A 27,580-nucleotide genomic window follows, 5' to 3' on the forward strand; every position below is an offset into this window, starting at 1 on the left:
GCAAGTTCGTTGGAGGTATCCCATTGTTCCACAGCTCTTGCAAGCATACCCTTTGAAGTGGCATGAATTGGCTGAATGGAAGCCTCCACAATACCAACAAGGCGTGAATTGCCTTGCATTCATCCTTTGTTGCGGACTCTGGGTCACCTGAGGCCTGCTGGCAGTTGCAGACTTGTGGTTTCTGCCCTGTACATTTCTGCTCGCAAACACAGTTCCAGTCAATTTATGAACATTGCTAGCACTTGTGTGCTGAGAGATTTGTTTGGTGTTATCACTGGTGGACATAAACGTCTGTGCTATCGCAATTACCTTACTGAGGGTCGGTGTCTCTACAGTCAAAAGTTTTCTTAGGATGATCTCGTGGCCAATGCCCTGTACAAAAAGGTCTCTGTGCATCTGCTCCAGGTAGTCATCAAACTCACATTGTTCTGCAAGTCGCCTTAGCTTGGCGACGTAGCTCGCCACTTCCTGACCTTCAGATCGCTGGCACATGTAGAACTGATACCTCGCCATAAGCACGCTCTCCCTTGGGCTAAGATGCTCCCAAACCAGTGTACACAGCTCCTCATACGACTTATCTGTGGGTTTCACCAGAGCGAGAAGATTCTTCATGAGGCTGTAGGTCGGTGATCCGCAGACCGTGAGGAGGACCGCTCTCCTTTTTGCAGCGCTTCCTTCTCCGTCCAGCTCGTTGGCTACAAAGTACTCGTCTAGCCATTCGACATAGGCTTCCCAGTCCTCACCCTCCGAGAACTTCTCCAGGATGCCCACAGTTTGCTGCATCTTTGCGTTGGATTCGTATACTCGTCGTCAGTTGTTGTGTTCCTAACACAGATGAGGCTGCACACAGGGAGGTTAAAGTAACAGTGACCTCAGTCTTTATTAAGACACTCCAGAGTGAGGAACAGGCCTCAAGGGCCTGCTTATATACAGTGCTCCCAAGGGATGTTGGGATCCCTTGGGACTTCAGGGGATGCGCTCCTTGGTGGCGGAACATGGGAGTGCATGTTTTACAGATACACAACAGTATAAAACATCTTTGGGTTTTCTCTGATTTTACTTGCCAACATTCTTTCATGCTCTCTCTTTGCTTTCATGATATCTTTTTTAATTGCACCCTGCACTTCTTACCATCATCATAGGCAGTCCCTTGGAATTGAGGAAGACTTGCTTCCACTCTAAAAATGAGTCCTTAGGTGGCTGAACAATCCAATACGAGTACCACAGTTCCTATCACAGGTGGGACAGATAGTCGTTGAGGGAAAGGGAGGGTAGGACAGGTTTGCCACACGCTCTTTCCGCTGCCTACGCTTGATTTCTGCATGCTCTCGGCAATGAGACTCGAGGTGCTCAACGTCCTCCCGGATGCACTTCCTCCACTTGGGGCTGTCCTTGGCCAGGGACTCCCAGGTGTCGGTGGGGATGTTACACTTTATCAGGGAGGCTTTGAAGGTGTGCTTGTAATGTTTCCTCTGCCCACCTTTGGCTCGCTTGCCGTGAAAGAGTTCTGAGTAGAGCGTTTGCTTTGGGTGCCTCGTGTCTGGCATGCGAACAAGTTGGCTGCCCGGCGGAGCTGATTAAGTGTGGTCCGTGCTTCAATGCTGGGTATGTTGGCCATGCTAAACATCAGTAGGACAAAGGTCCTCCACCAGCCTGTCCTCGCTGCACAGCACTGCCTCCCCAGTCATCAAGATCCACGGCGCGGCCCTCGACAACGTGGACCACTTCCCTTATTTTGGGAGCCTCCTATCAATAAGAGCAGGCATTGACAACAAGATCCAATTCTCTAGTGCGCAGTGCAGTCTTCGGCCGCCTGAGGAAAAGAGTGTTTGAAGACCATGCCCTCAAAACTGTCACCAAGCTCATGGTCTACAGGGCTGTAGTAATACCCGCCCTCCTGTATGTCTCAGCAACATGAACCATGTACAATAGACACCTCAAGTCGCTAGAGAAATATCACCAACGATGTCTCCGCAAGATCCTACAAATCCCCTGGGAGGACAGACGCACCAACGTTAGCATCCTTGACCAGGCCAACATCCCCAGCACTGAAGCATGGACCACACTTGATCAGCTCCGCTGGGCAGGCCACATCGTTCGCATGCCAGACAGGAGGCTCCCAAAGCAAATGCTCTACTCTGAGCTCTTTCACGACAAGCGAGCCAAAGATGGGCAGAGGAAACATTACAAGGGAACCCTCAAAGCCTGCCTGATAAAGTGCTACTGACACCTGGGAGTCCCTGGCCAAAGACCGCCCTAAGTGGAAGAAATACATCCGGGAGGGCACTGAGCTCCTCGAGTCTCGTCACCGAGAGCATGCAGAAATCAAGCGCAGGCTGCGGAAAGATCGTGTGGCAAATCAGTCCCACCCATCCCATCCCTCAATGACTATCTGTCCCACCTGTGACCGAGACTGTGGTTCTCATATTGGATTGTACAGCCACCTAAGAACTCATGCTAAGAGTGGAAGCAAGTCTTCCTCGATTCCGAGGGACTGCCTATGATGATGATGAGACCATGAGCTTGGTGGTGGATTTGAGGGCCTGGTCTTCAAACACTCTTTTCCTCAGGCAGCCGAAGGCTGCGCTGGCGCACTGGAGGCGGTGTTGAATCTCGTCGTCAATGTCTGCTCTTGTTGATGAGAGGCTCCCGAGGTATGTGAAATGGTCCACGTTCTCCAGGGCTGCGCCGTGGATCTTGATGACTGGGGGGGGGCGGGCTAGTGCTGTGCGGCGAGGACAGGGTGGTGGAGGACCTTTGTTTTACGGATGTTTAGCGTAAGGCCCATGCTTTCGGATGCCTCAGTAAAAATGTTGACTATGATTTGGAGTCCAGCCGCTGTATGTGCGCAGACGCAGGCGTCATCCGCGTACTTATACTCCTCTAGAGTCTCTGCAGTATTGAGTTCTCGGAATCTTTTTCTTTATCTTACCTTGTATGTCCCTTGACATCCAAGGGGCCCGAGATTTGTTAGCCCCACCATTTTTTTTAAGGGAACCTCCTTGCTTTGTACCCTCAGGATCTCCTCCTTGAATGCCTCCCACTGCTCTGACACTGATTTACCATCATGTAGACGTTTCCAGTCCACCTTGGCCAAATCCCATCTCAGCTTAGCAAAATTGGCTTTATCCCAATTGAGAACTTTCTTTCCTGGTCCACCTTTGTCTTTTTGCATAACTACTTTAAATCTTACTGAATTGTGATCACTAACACCAAAATGTTCTCCCACTGATACCACCTGCCCCATTTCATTTCCCAAAACCAAGTCCAGAACGCCCCTCCCTTGTTGGGCTTGTTATATACAGGCTAAAGAACTTCTCCTGAAATCATTTTAGGAATTCCGCTATGTCTGTACCATTCACACTGTTTTTCCCAGTTACTATTAGGGTAGTTGAAATCCCCACTATTACAGCTCTAAAGTTTTTGCACTTCACAGCAATTTGCCCACATATTTGTTCTTCTATCTCCCTCTGACTGTTTGGGGGTCTATAGTACATTCCCAATAGTGTGATCGCCCCTTTTTTGTTCTTCAGTTTAACCCACATGGCCTCGTTTGATGACCCCTCTAACATATCATCCCTTCTCACAGCTGTAATTGTTTCTTTAATTAATACTGCGACCCCCCCCCCCTCCTTTTTTACACCCCTCTCTATCCCGTCTGAAAACCATGTAACCAGGAATGTTGAGCTGCCATACCTGTCCTTCTTTCAGCCATGTCTAAGTAATGGCTGTAATATGGTACTCCCAAGTGTCGATCTGTGCTCTCAGCTCATCTGACTATTTTCCAGCTCTTGTTTCCTCTGTCTTCCAAATTAATTTTCTACTTTTCTGCTGCCCAATTGCAACTTTGCTTCTCTCCCTACTGAATCTATTCTCAGGTTCCCATCCCCCTGCCAAGCTAGTTTAAACCCTCCCCCACAGCACTAGCAAACCCTCCCGCGAGGATATTGGTCCCGTCTCTGTTGAGGTGCAACCCGTCCGGCTTGTACAGGTCCCACATCCCCCAGAAACGGTCCCAATGCCTGATGAACCTAAAGCCCTCCTGCCTGCACTATCTCTCCAGCCACGCATTCATCTTCTCTATCCTATTTCTGTACTCACTAGCACGTGGCACTGGCAGTAACCCGGAGATTACTACCTTTTTAAGGTCCTGCTTTTTAATCTCTCACCTAGCTCCCTAAACTCTGCCTGCAGGACCTCATCACTCTTTCTACCTATGTCATTGGTACCAATATGGACCATGTCATGTTTGTAACCTTCACATAACTGTAACCTTTACGTAACAATACTGTACACTGTATACACCTGAGAAATGCACACCTTGACCACAGGGGGTAAACTTGTGGGAGACACTCCTCACCTGGTTATCCAGGTATATAAAGGGAGGTCCCACGCAGGGTCAGCACTTCTTGGTCCTGGGAATAAAGGTTCAGGTCACGTAGTGATCTTGTCTGCAGTACATGCCTCGTGTGATTCTATAGTAAGGTGTAAGGACACTACATTTGGCAACGAGAAACGGGAATCAACGACCCACGAGGATAGCCACCGGTAGCACAGAGGAACGGTACTATGTTGGTGAGGACTGGGACGATTTCGTTGAGAGGCTCCAGCAGAGCTTTGTCACGAAGGACTGGCTGGGAGAAGAAGCGACTGACAAGCGGAGGGCGCATCTACTGACCAGCTGTGGATCCAAGACGTATGCGCTGGTGAAAGACCTGCTCATACCCGAGAAGCCGGCGGACAAGTCCTTTGAAGAGCTCAGCACACTGATCGGTGAGAACCTCAAACCAGCGAGCAGTATACACATGGCCCAGCACCGATTCTATACACACCAACGTCGGGAGGAACAAAGCATATCGGACTTCGTTGCGGACCTTCGGCGTTTGGCCAGCCTCTAAGTTCACAGACGCCTGCAGGGGGGAGATGTTAATGGATTTCTTCATTGAGGGCATTGGTCATGCCGGGATTTTCAGGAAGTTTATTGAGACCAAGGACTTGACTTTGGAAAGGGCAGCGTTGATAGCTCAGACCTTCATGGCAGGGGAAGAGGAGACCAAGATAATTTATGCGCGCAGCCCTGGTTCCAACGTGGCGATGGACCAGGGAGTTAACATTGTAAACACGACTCAGAACCCCGCAGGCAGGCAAGGGCAATTCGACACCGCCCGGGCAGCAACAGACTCTAGAATGGGCCAGCAACAGAAACAATGGCAGGGGGATCAGCAATTCACGCCATCACAAGGGACAATGCGTCCCAGGATGGGACCATTGACACTCACCAACAGAGTGCTCTGGAGTAATCAAAGAGACAACCAGAGAGGAATACCTGGTAACAGTTCCTTTGTTCACAACAATCTCAGCTCATGCTGGAGGTGCGGTGGCAGACATGCTGCGAAAACCTGTAGGTTTCAATTTATCTGTAGAAACTGTAACTTCAGTGACATTTGGCCAGAATGTGCAGAAAGCCCATAGCGAGGCTAGTTTACGAGGTAGAGGAACCAGACGAGGGGTCTGCAAGGCAGGTTGATGCTTGGGGCAAAGCTATGGATGCTGAAGTCCAGTGGGTTCATGTGGCAGACATCCACAGCTCGTATAGCAAAACGCCACCTATGATGATGAAAGTCCTATTAAATGGCATCCCGGTACGTATGGAGCTGGACACAAGAGCCAGCCAGTTACTTATGAGTGCCCAACAATTTGAAAATCTATGGCCACTCAAAGCTAACAGGCCCAAACTGGAACGCAGTGACACGCAGTTACGGATGTACATCAGAGAGATCATCCCAGTGCTAGGCAGTGCAAACTTGGTGGTCACACACAATGGATCGGAGAACCCGCTACCACTCTGGATTGTCCCGGGGAATGGTCCGGCGCTCTTGGGGAGGAGCTGGCTAGCCGAGATGAACTGGAAATGGGGGGATGTGCACGCCATTTCATCTGTGGAGTGAAGTTCATGCTCACAGGACCTACAGAAATTCGAGTCACTTTTTCAACCAGATGTCGGGACTTTTAAGAGCACCAAAGTAGTAATACGCATCACCCTGGACACTAGACCAGTGCACCACAAAGCCGGAGCCGTGCCGTATGTGATGCGTGAGAGAATTGAGAGTGAGTTGGACAGGCTGCTAAGAGAGGGCATAATTTTGCCTGTTGAATTCAGTGACTGGGCAAGCCCCATCGTTCCTGTCCTTAAAGCGGATGGCTCGGTCAGGATTTGTGGTGACTACAAGGCCACCATCAACCGAGTGTCACTACAGGACCAATACCTGCTTCCGAGAGTGGAGGATCTTTTTGCCACGCTGGCAGGTGGCAAGCTGTTCACCAAGTTGGACCTCACTTCGGCCTACATGACTCAGGAACTGGCTGAAGAATCCAAGCTTCTGACCACCATCACTACGCACAAGGGGCTATTTGTTTACAACAGGTGTCGGTTTGGCATTCGTTCAGCGGCCGCTATCTTCCAGAGGAACATGGAAAGCTTGCTTAACTCCATTCCTGGAACAATCGTATTCCAAGATGACATCCTAATCACGGGTCGAAACACCGAGGAACACCTCCACAACCTGGAGGAGGTGCTACGCCGACTGGACCGGGTAGGCTTGCGACTAAAGAAGTCCAAGTGTGTTTTTGGCCCCAGAGGTCGAGTTTTTGGGCAGGAGGGTTGCCGCAGACTGGATCCGGCCTACCGAATCCAAAACTGAGGCGATCCGTTGTGCGCCCAGTCCCGGCAACACAATCGGAGTTGCGGTCATTCCTGGGACTCTTGAACTACTTCGGGAACTTTCTGCCAAACTTATGCACATTGTTGGAGCCGCTACACGTGCTCCTGCGTAAGGGTTGTGAATGGTTTTGGGGGGGGACTGTCAAGAACGGACTTTCAATCGGGCCCGGAACCTGCTTTGTTCTAACAAGCTGTTGACCTTGTATAACACCTTAAGAAACTAGTTTTAACATGTGATGCATCAACCTATGGGGTTGGGTGCGTGTTGCAGCAGAGTAATGATGAGGGCCAACTCCAACCTGTGGCTTATGCCTCCAGGTCGCTCTCCCAAGCAGAACGGGGATGGTTGAAAAGGAAGCATTCGCATGTGCCTACGGGGTGAAAAAGATGCACCAGTACCTTTTCGGCAGAAGGTTCGAGTTAGAAACGGACTACAAGCCGTTAACATCCCTGTTGTCCGACAGCAAGGCTGTCAATGCCAATGCGTCAGCTCGCATTCAGCGATGGGCTCTCACGCTGGCTGCGTATGACTACACCATACTGCACCGGCCAGGCACTGAAAATTGCGCTGACGCGCTCAGCAGGCTCCCACTGGCGACCACTGAGGGGGCGTTGGAGCAAAGCGCGGAGATGGTTATGGCCGTTGAGGCTTTCGACACCATGGGCTCCCCCATCACAGCCCGCCAGATCAAAATATGGACCAACAGAGATCCCCTCCTATCCCTGATAAGGAAATGTGTCCTGACTGGGGATTGGGCGCCCGCACAAGGAGCGTGCCCCGAGGAGGTCAGACCGTTTCTCAGACGGATGGACGAGCTCTCCATCCAAGCCGACTGCCTGCTATGGGGCAGCTGGGTATTCATGCCCCCGAAAGGAAGGGAAGCGTTCATCAGGGAACTCCACAGCGAGCACCCAGGCATTGTACTAATGAAGTCCATTGCCCGGTCACATGTATGGTGGCCGGGAATTGACTCAGACCTGGAATACTGGGTTCGTAGGTACACGACGTGTGCTCAGCTGGGAAATGCCCCCAGGGAGGCCCCACTCAGCTCGTGGCCCTGGCCCACCAGGCCACGGTCACATATTCTCGTAGACTACGCGGGCCCGTTCATGGGAAAAATGTTCCTGATTGAGTGCATTATATTGAATTCGTGCACGACATCCACCACTGTGGAGAGTCTGCGTGCGGTCTTTGCGACCCACGGCTTGCCGGACATCCTGGTTAGCGACAATGGCCCGTGTTTCACTAGCTATGAATTCCAGGAGTTTATGTCGGGTAATGGTATCAAACACGTCAGGACAGCACCGTTCAAGCCGGCTTCCAATGGCCAGGCGGAACGTGCGGTTCAAACCATAAAACAGGGCATGCTCCGAATTCAAGGACCCTCCCTTCAGTACCGCCTATCACACCTCCTGCTGGCCTATAGGTCCCGCCCGCATTCGCTCGCGGGAGTCCCGCCCGCGGAACTACTCATGAAACGCTCGCTTAAAACGCGGCTGTCCTTCATTCATCCAGCCCTGTCAGACATTGTTGAGGGCAAGCGCCAGTCCCAAATCGAGTGCCATGATTGCAACTCAATGGGGCGATGCACAGAAATCGATGACCCTGTATTCGTTCTCAATCATACTTTGGGACCCAAGTGGCTTGAGGGTACTGTAATTGGCAAAGAGGGGAATAGGGTCATAGTGGTCAGACTTAACAATGGGCAGATATGCCGCAAACATCTGGACCAAGTAAAGAAAAGGTTCAGCATGGATACTGAGGAAGATCATGAGATGTTACCTACACCACTGCCAGTGAACGAGCAACAAGGACATTCACCAACATGCACAGTCCCTGCAGCCAGCCCGGACAGGCCGGAATCACCACAGGCGACAGAGACGCATGCCAAGGCTCAACCACCAGAGCCTCAACTGTGGTGCTACACGAGAGAGCGTCGACCGCCTGAAAGACTCAATCTTTGACCCAAAGACGTTGGGGGGAGGTGATGTCATGTTTGTAACCTTCACATAACTGTAACCTTTATGTAAAAACACTGTACACTGCATACACCTGAGAAATGCACACCTTGATCACAGGGGGTGAACTTAAGGGAGACACTCCTCACCAGGTCATCCAGGTATATAAAGGGAGGTCCCACACAGGGTCAGCACTTCTTGGTCCTGGGAATAAAGGTTCAGGTCACTTAGTGATCTTGTCTGCAGTACATGCCTCGTGTGATTCTATAGTAAGGTGTAAGGACACTACAGACCACGACTTCTGGCTGTTCACCCTCTCTCCCCAAAATGTCTTGCAGCCGCTCGGTGACATCCTTGACCCTGGCAGCAGGGAGGCAACATACCATGCTAGAGTCACATCTGCGGCTGTGGAAACGCCAGTCTATTCCCCTGACTATCGAATCTCCTACCACTATTGCTCTTCCATTCTTCTTCCTCCCGCCCTGTGCAGCAGAGCCACTCATGTTGCCTTGGACTTGGTACTGGCTGCACTCCCCAGAGGCAATTCTCCACCCACCCCCCACCAGTGCTCAGAACAGAAATACTAGTTGGAGAGCAAGGTGCACTCAGGGGACTCCTGCACTACCTGCCTAGTCCTCCTCTTCTATCATAAAATACAAAAAGTTAGCATGCAGGTACAGCAAGTAATTAGGAAGGCAAATGGAATGTTGGCCTTTATTGCAAGGGGGATGGAGTATAAAAGTAGGGAAGTCCTGCTACAACTATACAGGGCATTGATGAGACCACACCTGGAGTACTGCGTACAGTTTTGGTCTTATTTAAGGAGGGATATACTTGCATTGGAGGCAATTCAGAGAAGGTTCACCAGGTTGATTCCTGAGATGAAGGGGTTGTCTTATGAAGAAAGTTTGAGCAGGTTGGGCCTATACTCATTGGGGTTTCGAAGAATGAGAGATGATCTTATTGAAACATATAAGATTGTGAGGGGGCTTGACAGGGTAGATGCTGAGAGCATGTTTCCTCTCATGGGGGAATGTAGAACTAGTGGGCATAATTTCAGAATAAGGAGTCACCCATTTAAAATTGAGATGAGGAGGAATTTATTTTCTCAGAGGGTCGTGAATCTTTGGAATTCTCTACCCCAGAGAGCTGTGGAAGCTGAGTCATTGAATATATCCAAGGCTGAGATAGACAGATGCTTGAACTATAGGGGAGTCAAGGGTTATGGGGAACAGGCAGGAATGTGGAGTTGAGGCCAAGATCAGATCAGCCATAATCTTATTGAATGGCGGAGCAGGCTCAAGGGGCCAAATGGCCTACTCCTGCTCCTGGTTCTTATGTTCTAAGTGCTGTCCTGTATCAAATATTTTTATTTGTCCCATAGAAAGTAAAAGAGGAGAAATTCAACTTGTGCACAAAGTAGGATGACTCCTGCTCTTCTCGGGCCCGTAAAGATAAAAGCAGAAAATTTGTTGGACCCTTTTTTGAGCGGCCTCCAATGGCCCCTTTAAGGAATACTGTCCAAACTGCGCAAGACCTAGTATAACTGGGCGGAACATGCACTGCGCAAACAACGGCCATTAGTACCTGAATTTTGTATTTGGGGACAACTGGTTTAGCACATTTACATATTTAAGTAGCCTGCGCCTGTTTCAGGCGGGTGCTCTGGACGACTCTCGGGCCCCCCCACCCTCACCCTGAGCCAATATGGCATCTGGCGCACTGCACTTCCGGTCCAGATCAGGCACAACAGATCACAATGCAAAATCCGGAGACCTAACATCCATTTTACAGGCACAAAACGGGCAGCTGCAAGTTACATTTCTCCCCAAATTATCTCTGCAATCGAAGGTTAAAAATAAGTAAAATCCTAAGGGATAATACTTTATCTTAAAGGAAGGTTATTTTGTATAATGAATGTAGAATTGGCCAATTAACTGCAAACACTTTCTCATTTAAACATGCTCTAATTATGTTCTTGTGGTTCCTCAGTATAAATATCATTATGCATCAGCAACCTGGAGTGCACTGACACTTGGTGGCCAGATTGATAACTGCTGGCAGCACAAGAACAAATTCACACAGACAATGTAAATGGTACACAACTCTATATTAAAAATCTTGTTTTTTCGAATATTGTGATGAGCCTCTAACTTTGCTAGTTGGTCCATGCACTCACTTGGTTAGGATGGATGGAATCAGATGGTGGGTGGAAATTTCAACCTGTTTTCGCGGACCATGATATTTTGCGTTTCTCCCATCTGGTAATCTTCCTCCCAGGCATTCGAGTGGCATTGCTTGCTCCTGCATCTCTGCATTGCTTGCTCCTGCATCTCTGCATTGCTCTGATCCCTCCCAGGCTTACTCAGGTGCCCCAGTCCCCACAATCCGTGCCTCCCATGAAGCACCCTGAGCTTCACTCCATCCCTTCTGTGGCTCAGTGGGTAGCACACTCACCTCTGAGTCTGAAGGATGTGGGTTCAAGTCCCACTCCAGGCACTTGAGTACGTAAATCTAGGCTGACACTTCAGTGCAGTACTGAGGGAGTGCTGCATTGTTGGAGGTGGAGGTGCTGTCGATCAGGTGGATGTAAAAGATCCCATGGCATTATTTTGAAGAAGAGCAGGGGAGTAATCCCCGGTGTCCTTGCCAATATTTATCCCTTAATCAACATAACAAAAACAGATTATCTGGTCATTATCCCATTGCTGTTTGTGGGAGTTTGCTGTGTGCAAATTGGCTGCTGTGTTTCTCACATTACAACATTGATTACACTCCAAAAGTACTTAATTGACTGTAAAGTGCTTTGAGATGTCTGGTGGCCGTGAAAGGTGCTATATAAATGCAAGTCTTTCTTTTTTTAATACTTTGGCTCACCCCAAGTACTCCGGCTCTGCCTCCTCCGTCACAGTGGTTTTAGCAATGCTCCACACCCTTCCAGCTCAGCACCCACCGCCTGCCCTGGGTCCATACTGCACTGCTGTTGCTATCGTTAGCTTTCTATTCCATTCCGTTCCTTCATGCTGCACTCCCTGGTTCTGTGCTGCATCGTACATGGCCACTCTGAAAGCGCCAACTCTCCTTGTGATCCTGCAGCCACCCTACTGAACTGCCAGTACCTCGAGGCTCATCATCATCATAGGCAGTCCCTCAGAATCGAGGAAGACTTGCTTCCACTCCTGAAGTGAGTTCTTTGGTGACTGAACAGTCCAATACAAGAGCCACAGACTCTGTCACAGGTGGCACAGACAGTCGCCGAGGGAAGGGATGGGTGGGACTGGTTTGTCGCGCGTTCCTTCCGCTGCCTGCGCTTGACCTCTTCACGCTCTCGGCGTTGAGACTCAAAGTGCTCAATGCCCTCCCAGATGCACTTTCTCCACTTAGGGCGGTTTTTGGCCAGGGACTCCCAGGTGTCAGTGGTGATGTCGCACTTTATCTGGGAGGCTTTGAAGGTGTCCTTGTAACGTTTCCGCTGCCCACCTTTGCTGTGAAGGATCAGACCCATGGTAACAGACCCAATCCGGCTATCGTGTCAGCTGAAGTCTTTTTCCCCTGCAACAATCTGGTCCATGCTGTCACTTGGTTAGAATGGACCACTCACCATTGGTAGATACTCACCACATTATTACATACACAAGGGGGCTGAAATTGCCCCTTTTTTGCCTCCGGGAGGCGCTAACGGGGTGGAATGGCCTTTTCGCCCAGGCGGCAGACAGCGGTAGCGCCTCGGGCAAAATTGCCCCTGAGATTTTGGGGGTGATTTTCCGGTAGCGTCGCACCCCGCGGCTAGCGCCACATGTGCGCTAACACCTTTGCACCCTGTGCTGATCCCTTAATGGCCATGAGCTGGCATGGGTCGATGTCAGCGCATGCTTTGCGTGGAGCTGACTTCCGCCCGGGGCGTCCCTTAAAGGGGAGGCCATTTGCGCCCCGGGCAGCCATTTTATTTTGTCGGCCGACTCTCCAGTTGGCCCAACAATGGTGGCCCTCGCCTCGACCGGGCCGCCATCATGCAGCCCGGCATTCCCTTTTGGGTGCCAGGCCACTGGCCCGGTCGAGCGCGTCCCTGGTGGACCACTGGCGGGCATCAAAGGGCCTGCAGAGTGCGCAGCGGCCCTCCCCTTTAACCGAAGGGGAGAGGCGTTGGGGCGCGTCAGCTGATCTCTTCAGTGCGGCGCTGACGCCCCGGGAATGCCCCTCCAATGAGGCGGAGCGCCTGAGACAGTGCTCCGCCTCGTTTGAGGATCGCAAAGCCCAATTACATGCTGGGGACGGGACATCTGCCTGGGCAGTAAAAGTCCCAGGCCCGGAAAGTTACCGCCCCCAAACGGGGCGTGGGGCAATAATATAGAAGATGTATACCATTTACATTGTCTGTACGTGGATCAGTCTTTGTGCTGACAGCAGTTATCAAACTGGCCACCAAGTGTCAGTGCACTCCATGTTGTTGCTGCTGCATGATGACATTATACTCAGGAACCTGCTGCCTCCCAGTTAGCTTTGATCCCTCCCAGCCCCAGTCTTAGGTGTCATTGCCTCCTCCCACCCCTTTCTTTTTCAGCTCCAGTTTCAGACCCCACTGTCTCCCGACCCCTCTTTCAGCCACAGTTCTCTCAACCCAGGCTCCCTCTTGACTTGAACCTGCTACCTCCTGCCTAGTTAAGCCTCCATCGCTGTATACCGTCCTATCTCAGCCCAGACACCAGCCTTCTGCTGCCTCCATCCAAGCCTGAGCCTCCACTTTCTCTCTAATCCATGCACGTTGGTTTAGTTCCTGGACATGTCAGTACCAGTCAGGACCGCAGCTCTGGAAATCATCCACCCCACTGTAGACTTGCATCGGAGACATTGACCGATTTTCCATTTCGGAGCATCTGTTCCCTCCCAAGCAGGTCCCACTCCTGTACTCCTTTCCAAACTGGAACCTAACTCTGCTCCGCTTTGAGCTCTCCTATTCTCCCTTGCAGCTCACCTCTGCAGTTTACCTTCTCCCCATCCTACTGAAGCTTCCAGTAATCTCCCTCCTCCCAAACCCCACACCCTTCCTACGCGGAATCCACCTCCGAGACTTTGGCTGTCATTTTTCTGCACTCCCTGTGCTCCAGAAATGGTACAACCTGAATGAATCAATAAGAAAAAGAAATATGAGAGGCATATGTAAGAGAAAGGAGGAAGAGAGAAGGAAAGGCCTACCGAAAGAGTAACAAAGAAGGAGTCAAAATAAAAAGGTGGAGATAAATACAGAGATATTGGCATAACAATGACAAAGTGTGTGGGAGCCATCGAGGGGGAGTGTGGGATAAAAACACAGACTGGGCAGGTGGACAGAAAGATCAAGAGTGTGGAGCACAAGTAGAGAGGCAGTTACAGCAAGAAATACACTTTTCATCATTGTCTGTGAGCAACATCATAGAAAATCAACAAGTTATTTTGAAAAGATAACCAGTTGCTATTTCCAGTCTGCCATTTAGTCTTGAGGGCCAGGTGATTTACAAAATACTTGACCATCACTATCATGGCTTTTGATATAAATTTTGACCCCTCATTTAAAATACTGCTACTTGAATGTTATTTCTATGTTAAAGGCATTCTATAAATAAGTCGATTATATATTGCATGCATTTTATGAAATCCATGTGTAAATTGAACAGCGAATTTGTTTATCTTTTGTACACAGGGAAATTGGCACAATTGTTAGATCTCTGGGCTGTTGTCCAAGTGAAGCAGAACTTCATGAAATGTTAGCAGAGGTACAGCAAATTTAACCAGTACTATTTCCAACACATATAAAGTTGTCATGTCCACGTTTGAGAAGACAAAGGCACCTCGAGGCCGATTTACCTGCTGTTGTTGCCCTGTGCACACTTGCTCATGTGGAGTAATGTCATGGAATGAAGGAGTTGGGAGGGGACCCGTAATGCTGAGACTCTGCCCCTTTGGACCTGACCTGCATTTCTGGAAGGCAACCAGGCAGGCATAGGAAGCTAATAATAATGACGCAGAATTGATGGAGTGATGCCTTCGTGTCCAGCCCTTACCCTGGGTGGCACAACACTTTTTTAAACTCATTCATGGGAGGTGGGCATCCCCGGCAAGACCAGCATTTATTGCCCATCCCTAATTGTCCTCGGGAAGGTGACGGTGAGCCACCACCTTCAATAAGTTATTTCAGACCATTTCAGAGAGCAGTTAAGAGTCAACCACATTGCTGTGGGTCTGGAGTCACATATAGGCCAGACCGGGTAAAGATGGCAGGTTTCATTCCTTGAAGGATATTAGTGAACCAAATGGGTTTTTACAACAATTCAGCAGTTTCATGGTCACCATTACTAGTTTTTCTAATTCCAGATTTATTTAATTAATTGAATTTAAATTCCGCAACTGCTGTGGTGGGATGTGAGTTCATGTCTCCGGATCACTAGTCCAGGCCTTGGATTACTAGTTCAGTACCATACCTGTCGTATCCTTCTTATTGCCTTTCTTATACATTTTGCTTCCTCAGCTGCTAGGTGCTGAGTGAGTAGCATACGAAAAAAGTTTAAGGGTAAGCAAAAAGATTTGTTCAATAGTTTTTGGGCCATTTCTAGCCCGTTTAAAAAATATATATATTTAGCAACTTTTTTTCAGCTGGCTGTTAGATTCTCATGAGCCTTCTTGCCATTTGAATTAATTTTTATAATTCTTCCCCTCCACAGCAAGACTTGATATCTTTTCCCTATCAAGTTGCCTCACCCTCTGACCTACCTGTGAGATACACTAATAAATAAATAAAGCTGGAAGGTTATGGAGTTTGACTTCATGCATTTAGTTCTGAATTCTCAACAGCTAAAATGAGTAAGCTGGATTGCACTGTTATAAAGCACTTCTCCTGGCTTCCCAGCCCCTAGAACCAAACTGGCCTGTCCCAGTCTGCCTGAGTCTTGGACTTTGCCCTTCCTGAAATAATAATTATTCTACTTAGCAATTACCTAATCTTCCTAATAATTATTCTATCAGTAATAGAAACACAAAATGCTGGAAATACTCAGCAGGCCAGGCAGCAGCATCTGTGAAGAGAGAAAAAGAGTTACTGTTTCAGGTCGATGACTTTTCGTCAGAAAATGTTAGAGATGTAACAGGCTTTAAGCAAGAGCAGGGGGAGGGGGAGGGGAGGAAAGAATCAGTAATATATGTATACTGATTATATAACTGAGTAGAATGGCCTGGACTTTGTGGTCAGCGATGGAGGAACGGCGCTCGCCATTTACTGCGCTGACAACTGCCCACAGACTTTTGGCGGACTTTTGAGCATAGAATTGATGTCATCGGGCTTCTGATCCAGTGTGGGGCCCTCTACAGGGGATCTGTGGCATGTGTGAGCAGAGAAAGCAAGAGCGTTACTCTTCAACCAATCCTCACTGAGACATCAGAGTCTAACTAAACCAGGAAGTATAAATTAGATTTAAATCATGCATAGAATGCAAAATAAAGAGGGAGAAAGAAAGATGGGATTGGGAGAGAGAGATAAAAGAGACAGAAAGAAAAAGTTTTTTTTTCTCCAGCAATAATTACATTCTGAAGGGATGAGATGCCATACATGTAAAATTACATTTTCAGTGCCAGAGAGGTTGTTTGGCAGTAATTATGAATTATCACTCCAATGAAAATTAACTTACACCTGAATGCACCCGCCCTAACTTTTTCTGCCATACTTAGTGGGTAAGTACAGCAACTTCATGCCCTTACCTATAAGGTGCCCATACTTTAGCCACTGACTCCATCTCTCTCCCTGGCATCTGTCTGAGGCTGAACCAGGCTGTTCGCAACCTTGATGTCATATTGGACCCTGAAATGAGCTCCCGACCACATATCCGGGGCATAACTAAGAATGCCTATTTCCACCTCCGTAACATCGCCCACTTCCTCCCTTTCTCGGCTTATCTGATGCCGAACCCTCATCCATAACTCTAGACTTGACTGTTCCACGCACTCCTGGCTGGCCTCCCATGTTCTACCCTATATAAACTTGAGGTCACCCAAAACTTGGCTGCCCATGTCCTAACATGCACCAAGTCCTGTTCGCCCCCTGTTCACCCATCACCCCTGTGCTCACTGACTTACATTGGCTCCCAGTTAAGCAACGTCTCGATTTTAAAATTCTCATCCTTGTTTTCAAATTCCTTCGTGACCTTGCCCCTCCCTATCTCTGAAATCTCCTCTCGCCCCCTAATCCCCCTGAGATCTCTGCACTCCGCCAATTCTGGCCTCTTGAGCATCCCTGATTTTAATCACTCAACCATTGGTGGCTGTGCCTTCAGCAGACTTGTCTCTAAGCTCTGTAATTCCCTCACTAAACCTCTCTGCCTCTCTTTCCTCCTTTAAGATGCTCCTTTAAACCTACTTCTTTGACCAAGCTTTTGGTCATCTGCTCTAATTTCTCCTTATGTGGCTTGGTGTCAAATTTTGTTTTATAATGCTTCTGTGAAGTGACTTAGAACATTTTACTACGTTAAAGGTGCTATATAAATGCAAGTTGTTGTTTCAATACTGAGTCTATCGGCGAGGTATTGGTGTCATCCTCAACTCCGAGGGACTGCCTAAGAAGAAGAAGAAGGTGTAGTACGGCCTATGGAGGAGCAGGATAACTCAGACAGCAACTTCTGGATTTCCGTATTTAGCAGCACATGTGCAGACTCTGGAAATTGCTGTCTGATTTACTCCATAGTAACAGTGAATGCTGTTAGCCTCACCGTTATTCTCAACACAAAATCGGGGCTAACATAAATAAATACAGACCCCTCCCAAACCAACTGGCGGTACTATGGCAAGTTATAGTGTTCCTATTCCCAGTCCAGTTCAGATTAGCTAATCGATAGCAACCTCTGAGTGACTCAGCTACTCACTGGATACACTTGCTGAGCTCCCCGAATAGCGCTTTGGAGGTTTTTTTTAACTCAAATTGGAGTTTGTGCTTTCCAATACTGCTGCCTTAATGCCTTAGCATCCTACCCACTTGGGTCCTAAAAAACTTTGGTCTTCCCCTTCAGCTCATGGAGCTCTGCCACTTTCGGTCTCCCCCTCAAGCTGTCCAACGATATTGGTTATGGGTACATCATGATGATAATTTCTATGCGGATAGCCTTCAAGAGTGAGAAAAGATACATTCTGGTAGAGATATTTTTAACTTTCAGTTTGGTTCGAAGTGCTCTGTGTAAAGTTTATGGATGTGCTTTTATTACCTAATTACATGTTTTTATAGAGGTGGCAGTGGTGGTGGAGGGGAGAATCTATTGCAAGTTTCTCTTTGTAAATCAGGCAGCATTGCACCTTAAAATGTTCCTCCTGATGTAAGAAATTCTCCCTCCCCAATTCGGGCTCTTGTGAAAATGGCTGAATTCTGCTCAACCTTAAAAATTTTTTTTTACAATTGACGTAGATGGGCCAGAAATAGAGAGACATTAGTGAGGCACCCATCGGTCGTTGTAATTCAAAGCCTGTCGGTACAACAATCTCATACTCTGTACAACATAATGAAATGCATGAATTCTACCCGTACATATTTACTGTACATTGTATTAAGAAATGTAAACATCATACAGTAAAACATATATACTATTCTATCATGGACTGAAATTCCCCGTTTAGTGAATGATAGAAGAACGCAAAATAGACATTCTCCAACCTTTCGTTGAAGAGCAATTTTACCCCTGAAATGTGCAAACACCTACACAAGAATCTGTATGAGATTGTTGATACATAAAATAAAAGAGCTACTACGTACATACATATATATATCTTGTGTTATAAATATGAAATAATGTTTTCTCAATTTCTGTTTAAAGGTGGAGGAAGAAGAGCCCACAGGGTATATACAGTTTGATCGGTTCCTTCCTATGATGACTAAAGTGTTAATAGAAAGGAAGTGAGTTCTAAATAAATTGTTTTATTCTTTCATTGCTGATTTAAAGTCTGATTCATTAAAATACTGTTATGACTAATTTATAATGTATAAAATTTACTGTGATGATCAAAAATGTCCTAGTCCATGCCAAAATCATTTGCATATATCTGAACACTTGCTGTACCACATTTTATGTAAATGGATATTATAGGACTGTGTTCCAAGTACTATTCTTCCTCATTCCTTTTTCTTCCTTTATATGGTTGGATAAGGTTCAATGGTTTAAACTGCCTGAGTCATTGGCACTATTAACAGTTTGGGAAAGTGAGGTGTCAGGGCTGAGAGTGGCCCGTCCCACCTCATCTGCATTGTTCCCTAGTTGTGTTAAACTGTTTGAAAAAAATCTCTCAGATTGCTGATGTATTTTAGTTGAAGGTGCCCGCATCGATCTTCTCCAGGTGCAGGGCCAATCCCACCTATTTCAGTATCCTCTGGAAGTCTTGGGGCAGCCTAGCAGGGGTGGGGACCTAACTACATAAAAACATAAGAAATAGGGGCAGGAGTAGGCCATTCGGCCCCTCGAGCTTGCTCCGCCATTCAATAAGATCATGCCTGATCTGATCTTGGCCTCAACTCCAGTTCCCTGCCCGCTCCCCATAACCTTTGACTCCTTTATCATTCAAAAATCTGTCTATCTCCATCTTAAATATATTCAGTGACCCAGCTTCCACAGCTCTCTGGGGTAGAGAATTCCAAAGATTCACAACCCTCTGAGAGAATTTCTTCCTCATCTCTGTTTTAAATGGACGACCCCTTATTCTGACACTATGCTCCCTAGTTCTGGATTCCCCCATGAGGGGAAACATCCTCTCTGCATCTATCCAGTCAAGGCCCCTCAGAATCTTATACGTTTAAATAAGATCACTTCTCATTCTTCTAAACTCCAATGAGCATAGGCCCAACCTGCTCAGCCACTCTTCATATGACAACCCCTTCATCTCAGGAATCAACCTGGTGAACCTTCTCTGAACTGCTCAAAGGGTTTCCGCCCCATTTCCTCTTTGCTGTGCCTGGTTCCCCCAGCACAACGAAGAGGAACATGCACTTCATAAAAGTTATTTGCACCCTTCTAAGTTTAATTTGTACTTATTCCCTCCCCCTCCCCCCCGCCCCCAAACATTCTGGTAACTGTTACAAAAGTCCTCAGTTACTCATTCGACAGGCTACCAAAAGCGTAACCTTTTGAAACTAGGTATTCTTTTTAGTGTGTAGGATCTTGTAGTATGCTGAACGAACACAAGATTGAACCGTGAAGCAGCAGACATTGTGATGAATAGTGCCACCCCATGTGACCAAAATGTTCATTAACATCCCAAAAACCTTTCCACCACAAGCTTCAAAATGCTGCATTTGTTATAGTATTTTTAATAAAATGAAATGGAGTTCATTTAATGAATTAATTTCATTGTGAATTATTCATAACTTTGATTTGTTTCTACTATTCTATTGCCATGTTGCAACTGAAGCAATGATAGCCATCTATGATCCAGTCACACTGGATTTTGTTTGGCCCTGTTAGTTATTTTAATAAGAAAAGAAAGACTTGCATTTATATAGCGTCTTTCACGACCTTGGTACATCCCAAAGCGCTTTACAGCCAATTAAGTAATTTGAAGTGTAATCACTGCTGTAACTTAGGGAAACGCAGCAGCCAGCTTCCACACAGCAAGCTCCCACAAACAGCAATGAGATAATGACCAGATAATCTTTTTGGTTATGTTGATTGCGGAATAAATATTGGCCAGGACAGTGGGGATAACTCCCCTGCTCTTCTTTGAAATAGTGCCATGAGATATTTTACATCCACCTGAGAGAGCTGGCGGGGCCTCCGTTTTAATGTCTCATCCAAAAGACGGCACCTATCATACAATCATAGAAATTTACAGCATGGAAGGAGGTCATTTTTGCTCGTTGTGTCCGCGCCGGCCGACAAAGAGCTATCCAGCCTAATCCCACTTTCCAGCTCTTGATCCGTAGCTCTGTAGGTTACGGCACTTCAAGTACTTTTTAAATACGGTGAGGGTTTCTGCCTCTACCACCCTTTCAGGCAGCGAGTTCAAGACCCCCACCACCATCTGGGTGAAGACATTTCACCTCAAATTCCCTCTAAACCCCCTACCAATTACTTTAAATCTATGCTCCTAGTTGTTGACTCCTCTGGTAATGGAAATAGATTCTTCCTATCCACCTTATCTGAGCCCCTCATAATTTTATACACCTCAATAAGGTCTCCCCTTAGCCTCCTCTGTTCCAAAGAAAACAAACTCAGCCTATCCAATCATTCCTCATAGCTAAAATTCTCCAGTCCTGGCAACATCTTTGTAAATCTCCTCTGTACCCTTTCTAGTGCAATCATATCTTTCCTGTAACGTGGTGACCGGAACTGCATGCAGTACTCAAGCTGTAGCCTAACTAGTGTTTTATACAGTTCAAGCATAACCTCGCTGCTCTTGTATTCTATGCCTCGGCTAATAAAGGCAAGTATTCCATATGCCTTCTTAACCACCTTATCAACCTGGCCTGCTACCTGTGGACATGCACTCCAAGGTCCCTTTGTTCCTCTACACTTCTCAGTATCCTACCATTTAATGTATATTTCCTTGCTTTGTTAGCCCTCCCTATTACCTCACACTTCTCTGGATTGAATTCCATTTGCCACTGTTCTGCCCATCTGACCAGTTTATTGATATCTTCTTGCAGTCTACAGCTTTCTTCTTCATCATCAATCACACAGCCGATTTTAGTTTTAGTATCATCTGCAATCTTAATAATTCCCCATATATTCAAGTCTAAATCATTGATATATACCACAAAAAGCAAGGGATCTAGTACTGAGCCCTGTGGAACCCCACTGGAAACAGCATTCCAGTCACAAAAACACCCTCAACCATTAACGTTTGCTTCTTGCCTCTGAGCCAATTTTGGTTCCAACTTGCCAATTTGCCCTGGATCTGGCTTTTACTTTTGTGACCAGTCTGCCATGTTATCATTATCATAGGCAGTGGCTCAGAATCGAAGAAGACTTGTTTCCCCCTGAAGTGAGTTCTTTGGTGGCTGAACAGTCCAATATGAAATGGTGGTGGGTTCCAGACCTGCGTGAAGAAATTTCCCCTCAAATCCCCTCTAAACCTTCTACCAATTACTTTAAGGGGCTTATCACCTTTGAAAGTTGATAAATCCCCCAGGCCCGGATGAAATGCCCTGGATGAAATGCTGTTAAGAGAAACAAAAGAGGAAATAGCAGAGGCTCTGACCATCATTTTCCAACCTCTCTGGCTACAGGTGTGGTTCCGGAGGACTGGAGGACTGCTAATGTTGTCTTGTTTAAAAAGGGAGAAAGGGATAGACCAAGTAATTACAGGCCAGTCAGCCTTGGTGGTGGGAACATTATTGAAAACAATTCTGAGGGACAGGATAAATCTTCATTTAGAAAGACATGGATTAATCAAGGGCAGTCAGCATGGATTTGTTAAGGGAAGGTCGTGTCTGACTAAGTTGATTGAATTTTTTGAGCAGGTAACCAGGAGGGTCGATGAGGGTAGTGCATTTGATGTAGTGTATATGGATTTTAGCAAAGCTTTTGATAAGGTCCCACATGGCAGACTGGTCACGAAAATAAAAACCCATGGGATTTAGGGCAAAGTGGCAAGTTGGATTCAAAATTGGCTCAGAGGCAGGAAGCAAAGGGTAATGTTTGATGGTATTTTTGTGACTGAATCCCCCCCAGAGATCTAATCCCCTCCAGAGATCTAATCCCCCCCGAGATCTAATCCCCCCCGAGATCTAATCCCCCCAGAGATCTAACCCCCCCCCCCAGAGATCTAACCCCCCAGAGATCTACTTCCCCAGAGATCTCATCCCCCCAGAGATCTAATTCCCCCCCAGAGATCTAGTCTACCCACCCCCCGAGATCTAATCCCCGCCAAGATCTAACCCCCTCAAAGAGATTTAATACCCCCCCAGTGAGATCTAATCCCCCCAGAGATCTATTTTGCGCCCCCCCCTGAAAAACATGAAAATAAATAAATGAATAACAATATAAGTAATATAAATAAATCAAAAACACTGCACAAAACAATTAACAATCTACACATACTTGTGATCCGACATCGGCAGCCTCTGGCCTCCGGACTGCTCTTCTTGGGGGGGGTGGGGGAGACAGAGGTTAAAGGAAGATTGCGCTTGCGCAGAACTCGGGACCCAAAGAGTCTCGAGACCCAGACAACTTACCCTACATCGCCAGAGCAGACCAACCATCACACTCCGCTGACGCACCGCTCAGGACTGCCCGGTCCAATGTTGCCAGCACTCCGCCCCAGTGGTACTGGGCGGAAAGATTGACTGACCACCACGAGACCGCCGAGAATTGGGCGGTCCACCAATTTCAGCCCCATAGCTTTTTCTTTATAGTTTATGATTCCTGACGTTCAAGTTCACTGAATAATGCTGCTACCTGTGTTTTGTACTGTACATTATCTGTTTCAATGCACCATTTCCATTCTTTTGTTCACATCCTGTTCCACTGCATAGCAAATTATATATAATCTTCTGACCTGCAATACATGTTCTAGCACTTGGTGGTACATGTGAAATGAAGAAGATTAAAGTGAAGAGAGGATTCGCTGTAAAATTGACTACACAAAGGCATCCTATTGTACTGTCCCCCTTAACAGTTATTAGTTCTCCTATATTCTATATTCAATTATGGGTGGATTGGGAGAGATTAATAAGGCTGTAATTTACTCACGGGGGTGAGGGTTCAGATGACATCATAAGCCAGAGCAATGAAAACTGACTGTTTTATGAATCCACGGTTACATTTCAGCCATACATTCATTCTCTGTCATCAGCAGTTTTTTCTCTTTTGAACTATATAGGCCTAGAAATTTGAATTTGCTAAAAATCTGCTGGTGCCACCGCGGACCGAAGTCAATGGCCGCTAAAATTGATGGCGCTGACAGGATGGGATATTCTTGCTGGTTGCTAATTAACATTAGCCCAGCGCTAGACTCACCATGAAAGATCGTTTTTGTGGTGGTAGTCCTGGCAGGGGGCCCAATGTAGTGTGGCCGTATCGTCATTGCAGCAAGAACAGCCTTCTCTTAAAGCAAGGCTGTCATTTCAGAAAGATTGTAAAGGAACTGCCTTCTAAAATGAAAATAAAATATGTAAAAATAGGCAGTTTTTAACCCATATAGCTCAACTACCTTCTGAAAAAAATTAATATTAACCAGAATTCCCAAAAGCTGAATTGCTTTCCACACCTTTAAAAAAAAAAATGGGAAAATGCTTCAGTACTAACACAAATCGCTCAGCAAGCTAGGGAGCAAGCAGCACTCAGGCTTTGTGCAGGGGGCCATCACTGCAAGAGAGACCCATAGGGGTCAGAAGGCCCTCCAGAAAGAATGCGGTGGGACCAGATCATCAAGGCTGTGACTGCAAGCAGTGTCACCTCTATCACCTGGTTCCAGTGCCCAAAGAAGCTTCACAACCTCAGACCAGTGGTCAAGGTCAGTGAATGCATCTTCAAAAGCCATCTCCTGACAACTAGTACTACTAGCCTCACACACTGCTCAATGCATAACTCCCCCCCCCCCCCCCCGCAATCACTCACCTACCAACAATCTGTACCAAACATGAGTCACACCTCCCATTCCTAGCTTCATCATCATAAGCGGTCCCTCGAACGAGGATGACTTGCTTCCACACCAAAAGGGATGAGTTCACTGATGTTTCAATGAGGACCCGATATTCCAGTCCTAACTTCACCTCATGCCTGTGCGTGGATTTTTTTAACGTGTGGTGACCAATGCACATCAGCCACCACGCAGGCTTGACAGAGCTAAGCCTTTATCCAGTGGCAAGGATAAACCAGGACGACTGGAGACTTATGTAGTGGTCATGTTACTGGGTTAATAATCCAGAGAATGAGAGTTCAAATCCCACTATGCCAGTTTGTGAATTTGAATTCAGTTGAAATCTGGTCAGTAAAAGTGACCATGAAGCTGTCGGCTTGTCATAAAATCTCAACTGTTTCATTAATGTTTTTTTGGGACATATGCCGATTTCAATAACTCCTAGCTTCACCTCAGTCCCTTGGCGGAGACCGTGCTGACATTCTTCGCAGGGGCATGGCCACCATGGGCAGAAAGGAGACAAGATGCTGGTATCCTCACATGTCATACTCCTTCTCGCATGCACCTCTTGCTTTCCTGCCCTCCCCTAACCACAACTGCACCCTTGATCCTTCCTTATTTCACATGCCCAAGAAATGCAGTCTGCCAGCCAGTGGTTGACCAAGAAGAGGGAGAGGAGAGTGAAGAAGAAGAAACGCTGTCACTCAATTTCAGACTCCCAGCCACCAGCTCCTCAAGGTTGACCTACAAGGCCATTTGCAGTGTCCCCCACTGAAAGTCAGCAGGCTTCCACCAGCCACTGGGCTAGCACTGCATGACAGCAGTTGTCAACCATGAGGGATTATGGAGTGTTCTCCTCAAATTCGGCTGCCCTCAAAAGTTCGTCACCATTCTCTGCCTCCTTCACGATGACATGCAAGCTGTGATCCTGACCAACGGATCCACATGCAGACTGGGGTCAAGAAAAGCTGTGTCATCACACCAGTGCTCTTCTCGATCTTCCTCGCTGCAATGCTCCACCTCACCCTCAATAAGCTCCTTGCTGGAGTGGAGCTAATCTACAGAACAAACAGGAAATTGTTCAACCTCCGTCACCTCCAGTCCAGATCCAAGGCCGTCCCATCCTCTGTCATTGGCAATGTTTGCGTTTGCGCACACTCGGAGGTCGAACTCCAAACCATCATCAACACCTTCACCGAAGCATACGAGAGTATGGGCCTTATACAAATCATCCGTAAGACAAAGATCCTCTATCAACCTGCCCCCGCCACACAATACTGCCCCCCCGATTATCAAGATCCATGATGAGGCCGTGGACAACGTGGACTATTTTCCATACCTCGGGAGCCTACTGTCAACAAGGGCAGACATCGATGACGCAGTCCAATACCGCCTTCAGTGTGCCAGTGCAGCCTTTGGTTGCCTGAGGAAGAGGGTGTTTGAAGATCAGGACCTCAAACCCAGCACCAAGCTCATGGTCTACAGAGCAGTGGCGATACCCGCCTTCCTATATGCTTCAGAGACATGGACTATGTGCAGCAGGCACCTCAAAACACTGGAGAAGTACCACCAAAGCTGCCTCTGCAAGATCCTGCAAATCCATTGGCAGAATAGGCGCACCAACGTTTGTGTTCTCGCTCAGGCCAACATTGCCAGCATTGAAGCATTGACCTCGCTCGATCAGCTCCAATGGACGGGCCACATTGTCCGAATGCCCGACACTAGACTCCCAAAGCTCTACTCAGAGCTCCGACACGGCAAGCGAGTTCCAGATGGGCAGAGGAAACGCTTCAAGGACCCAAAAAGCCCCCTTGAAAAAGTACAACATCCCCACCAACGTCTGGGAACTTACTGGCACAAAACCGCTCAAAGTGGAGGAGAAGCAACCGGGAGCATGCGGAAGCCAAGCGCAAACAGTGGAAGGAGCACACGACAACCCAAGCACCCGACCCACCCGTCCCTTCAACCACCGTCTGCCCCACCTGTGACAGAAACTGTAGGTCCCGCATTGGACTCATCAGTCACCTGAGAACTCATATTAGTGTGGAAGCAAGTCATCCTCGACTCGCAGGGAAGGAACACACAATACTGTCACTAAGGGACTGCATAAGGGTGAATAGTTGATTTCTTGTTGTCATATTAGTTGCATATATCGATAAAATTGGATTGGAAGGTTTGCTTTGTGGTGGCTTTTATTTCAGCACTGTGACCAGTGATGGTCAGTAACAGAGGGAAGGTAAGGCGGACAAATATTGAAAGGGGAATTGGGGTTGTGGACACTGGTGCCGCAGGGGCATGATTCCCTCCCAGATATCCTGGCCAAAAAGGGACTGTCTGGGTTGCATCCTTCCTTCTTCTTCTTCCTCTTCTACATCTTCCTCTTCTGCGCCGCCGCCTTCCCTCTGTGAGCGGATGCTGTAAATCTGAAATGACAGCATAAAATGCTGGAAATACTCAGCAGGTCAGGCACAATCTTGATCTGAGACGTGAACTCTGTTTCTCTTTCCATGGATGCTGCCTGACCTACTGAGTATTTCCAGCATTTTCTATTCTTCTCAGACGCTGGCTAAAGAGGAGATTAATGCAATAGTTAGGAAGGACATTAGCTTGGATGATGTTGAATCTATATGGGTAGAGCTGCAGAACACCAAAGGGCAAAAAACGTTAGTGGGAGTTGTGTACAGACCTTCAAACAGTAGTAGTGATGTTGGGGAGGGCATCAAACAGGAAATTAAGGGTGCATGCAATAAAGGTGCAGCAGTTATCATGGGTGACTTTAATATGCATAGAGATTGGGCTAACCAAACTGGAAGCAATACGGTGGAGGAGGATTTCCTGGAGTGCATAATGGATGGTTTTCTCGACCAATATGTCGAGGAACCAACTAGGGGGAGGCCATCTTAGACTGGGTGTTGTGTAATGAGAGAGGATTAATTAGCAATCTCGTTGTGCGAGGCCCCTTGGGGAAGAGTGACCATAATATGGTGGAATTCTCCATTAGGATGGAGAATGAAACAGTTAATTCAGAGACCATGATCCAGAACTTAAAGAAGGGTAACTTTGAAGGTATGAGGCAAGAATTAGCTAGGATAGATTGGCGAATGATACTTAAGGGATTGACAGTGGATGGGCAATGGCAGACATTCAGAGACCGCATGGATGAACTACAACAATTGTACATCCCTGTCTGGCGTAAAAATAAAAAAGGGAAGGTGGCTCAACCGTGGCTATCAAGGGAAATCAGGGATAGTATTAAAGCCAAGGAAGTGGCATACAAATTGGCCAGAAATAGCAGTGAACCTGGGGACTGGAAGAAATTTAGAA

At 47.4% G+C, this 27,580-nt stretch overlaps 1 protein-coding gene across 3 annotated transcripts in view; it reads left to right on the forward strand.

Moving 5' to 3' along the window:
- efcab2 (EF-hand calcium binding domain 2) overlaps nucleotides 1-27,580 on the forward strand; it is a 74,233-nt gene that overhangs the window by 11,958 nt on the left and 34,695 nt on the right. For all 3 annotated transcript variants that reach the window (XR_011594985.1, XR_011594986.1, XM_070889199.1), the window contains exons 3-4: nucleotides 14,358-14,430; nucleotides 18,502-18,581. Coding sequence is in view for 1 of the 3 variants with exons in the window: in XM_070889199.1 (XP_070745300.1) it covers nucleotides 14,358-14,430; nucleotides 18,502-18,581 (153 nt within the window). In the remaining 2 variants the exon portion in view is untranslated. The remainder of the gene's footprint in view (nucleotides 1-14,357; nucleotides 14,431-18,501; nucleotides 18,582-27,580) is intronic.

The sequence above is a fragment of the Pristiophorus japonicus genome, chromosome 9, assembly GCF_044704955.1.
Source record: "Pristiophorus japonicus isolate sPriJap1 chromosome 9, sPriJap1.hap1, whole genome shotgun sequence".
In the NCBI taxonomy this organism is placed as follows: domain Eukaryota; kingdom Metazoa; phylum Chordata; class Chondrichthyes; family Pristiophoridae; genus Pristiophorus; species Pristiophorus japonicus.